The 3041-nt window shown below is 47.7% G+C and overlaps 1 protein-coding gene across 1 annotated transcript in view; it reads left to right on the forward strand.

Annotated features, from left to right (window-relative positions):
* Positions 1-692: 692 nt before the first annotated feature.
* Positions 693-3041, forward strand: part of MFSD2B (major facilitator superfamily domain containing 2B) — an 8995-nt gene continuing 6646 nt past the window's right edge. Inside the window, exons 1-2 of the mRNA XM_010840685.1 lie at positions 693-1050; positions 2348-2472. Of these exons, the coding sequence (XP_010838987.1) occupies positions 895-1050; positions 2348-2472 (281 nt within the window). The 5' untranslated portion in view covers positions 693-894. The remainder of the gene's footprint in view (positions 1051-2347; positions 2473-3041) is intronic.

The following is a 3041-nucleotide window of genomic DNA, read 5'->3' on the forward strand; positions in this document are numbered from 1 at the left end:
GAGTAGACAGTCTAATTATGAGTCTGGCGTTCCCTGAATGCTTAGGGATATATATATATATATATATATATAAACCCCAAATATATGTGTGTGGGTATACATGTAACCTTTACTTCATTTTTGCTCTGATGTTTGTTGTTTACTGATTTCTGTGGTGTAAATACTCTCCCCATGGCTGATTTCAGGCTGCCAAATGGTTCAACAACTGGCTTGCAAAAGTCCTGAACATTTAACAATCAGCTCCCAAAGCCATGGCCTCATTTGCTCATCAAAACATCCCTCAAAGTTGGCAGGAATATTCCAATCGACAGATGAGGCTTAGAGAGATAACGTGATTTATTCAAAGGCACACACAGGAAGTTTGTGGCAAAGTTAGGGGCCTCCTGACCCTCCCAGTTCACTTTAGTTTGCTGACTAATAAAACAGACTGCAGCAGAAAGCACTGGGGGAGGAGGGAATATAAGGAAAAACTTCCCCCTGGAAATGCTTAGAAGTCACGGTTTAGGTTTTTTCTTTTTTCTCCCCTTTTTGCCGCATTTCTTTTTTGTGTGTTTGTCGTTGACTGCACTGGGTCTTCGTTGCTGTGCATGGGCTCCTCACTGCAGTGGCTTCTCCTGTTGAAAAGCACAAGCTCTAGAGCTCAGGCTCAGTGGTTGTGACTCACAGGCTTAATTGCCCTAAGGCAGGTGGAATCTTCCTGGACCAGAGATCAAACCCCATTTCCCTGCGTTGGCAGGCAGATTCTCAACCACTGGACTGCCAGAAAAGTCCTGTCTCACTTCTTTTAAGATAATCTGAGAGCAATTAGGACTGAGAGGTTGCTGGAACAGCCTTCAAGACAGGGCTGCAGGATACTTTTGGAAGTCAGGGGGCTGGAGGGAGTGGTTGGTACCTATGGGGGCTGAGCTTCTGTGTCTCCCCCAGGACAGCGGAGCTGGTCACCTCTCATTCTATAGGAAGTTGTGCTATGGCATTGGAGGGGTTCCCAACCAGGTGGCCTCCAGTGCCATAGCCTTTTACCTGCAACTTTTCCTGCTCGATGTGGCACAGGTAAGTGTGGGCAGCAGCCTTGGGGTTCCCTACTCCCATGTCTGGTGTCTGGTCCTTTCAACCTGCCTTTACTTCCACTGCCACGATCCTTGGTAAATGGCACTTCTGACCCAAGGCTGAGAAAAACCAAATACTGTTGAGGGCAACCTCCTGAAAGATGTTTATTTGCAGGTTGTTTGTAGTAGAAGAATGGGAAACAACACGAATGCCCCCAAATATAGAAGTAGTTCAACAGTAAGTTGGACTATGTCCACATAATGGAGTAGTGTGTAGTCACTCAAAGAATGAGTTAGATCTATACCAGTTGACGCCCAAGAATTTCCATGATGCACTGTCAAGTGAGAAAAATTAGTTTTAGAGAAGGGTATACATATAAAAAGACCCCATTTGAACAAAACAAAAACATGCCCTATATATATGAGGACACAGGTATAAGGAGATGGTTGAATAGCATCACTGACTCAATGGACACGAGTTTGAGCAAATTCTAGGAGATAGTAAAGGACAGGGAAGCCTGGCCTGCTGCAGTCCATGGGGCCGCAGAGTCAGACACCAGTTAGCAACTGGACAACAACATGATTAAAGGATGAGCATGGAGAAAGTATATTCCAAAAGGACATCCATCCAGAAGTATGTTAATGTTGGCGATAGAAGGGACTAGTGGAGGATAGAGGATAAACAAAAATTTTTAATAAAGTATCTATTATTTACTTATTTTCCATGATTTTTTAAATGACACCGATATCCCATTTGTATAAAATTATAAATCACAAATGCACATAAGGAAATGAGAGAAAGAACGATCAAAATGCTCCTGGAAGTTGTCTCAGGATGGTGGAATTTCAGATGAGCTTTGCGTGATATTTTCCTGAACTGTTTAAATGTGTGTGTAATGAGTGTTATCACTTTATGTAATCAGAAAAATCAATAAACCATTTTCATTGTAAAACACAAGCTCTGCCTCTGACTGTCAGCTTCAGTGCACCCTTCACGCACTGAGCCACCTCAGGGGAGGGTCTCTCAAGTCTTCTCCTAAAGTGACTGGGTATAAATATAACAGGAATGTGCTAGTGTGCACCTGTTCCCCTCTCCTTTTCCCTCTATCCCTTCTCCATTGGTGCATAGATGTCCTCAGAGCCGTCTGGATTCCTGGCCTGGGGGAGGGACTGAATAGATCTTTACAGCGTGGCTATGGCCCCAGCCAGTTTCCAGGGTCTTTCTCCTGATTGGCGGGCAGGTCCAGACACCCTCGCTGACTGTGCAGGGCCTTGGCTGTCCCCTCCTCTGTCCCTTTCAGATCCCTGCTGCCCAGGTGTCACTGGTCCTGTTTGGAGGGAAGGTGTCTGGGGCAGCTGCAGACCCTTTGGCTGGGTTTCTCATCAACAGAAGCAGGAGGACAGGGTCTGGACGACTCATGCCCTGGTGAGCACCCCATGGTCCTTAGGATCCTGGCACCCACCCCTGGCTTGAGATCTCTGCATTTGTCACAGCTGCTGCTAGTAGAAAATCCTATGGGTGGTTAGAGGTCAGGTCTGGACAGTGGGTAACAGGAATGGAATGGGTCTGAGTGAGTCATGCAGGTGCTCAGGGACCTCTCCCTCACCGGGTGGCACAGAGCTGGACAAGAGTCGCAGGCCTGGCCCCAGGGGGCTCGGAGTGCGGCCAGGCGGGGCTGGATGGCTTGGAAGTTCTCACAGAGGAGATACGACTTTCCTGGGTACAGGGAATGGCACCACCCAGCCCAGGTGACCCTAATGGTAAAGAACTTGTCTGCCAATGCAGGAGATGTAAGAGATAGGGGTTCAATCCCTGGGTCGGGAAGATCCCCTGGAGGACGGCATGGAAACCCAGTCCAGCATTCTTGCCTGGAGAATCCCATGGACAGAGGAGCCTGACGGGCTATAGTCCATAGGGTGGCAAAGAGTTGGACACAACTGAAGTGACTTAGCACGCACGCATGCAGCCCCTAAGGGCCCCAGCCCCCACTCCCA

Source organism: Bison bison, unplaced genomic scaffold (genome assembly GCF_000754665.1).
Source record: "Bison bison bison isolate TAMUID 2011002044 unplaced genomic scaffold, Bison_UMD1.0 scf7180017864145, whole genome shotgun sequence".
Lineage (NCBI taxonomy): Eukaryota > Metazoa > Chordata > Mammalia > Artiodactyla > Bovidae > Bison > Bison bison.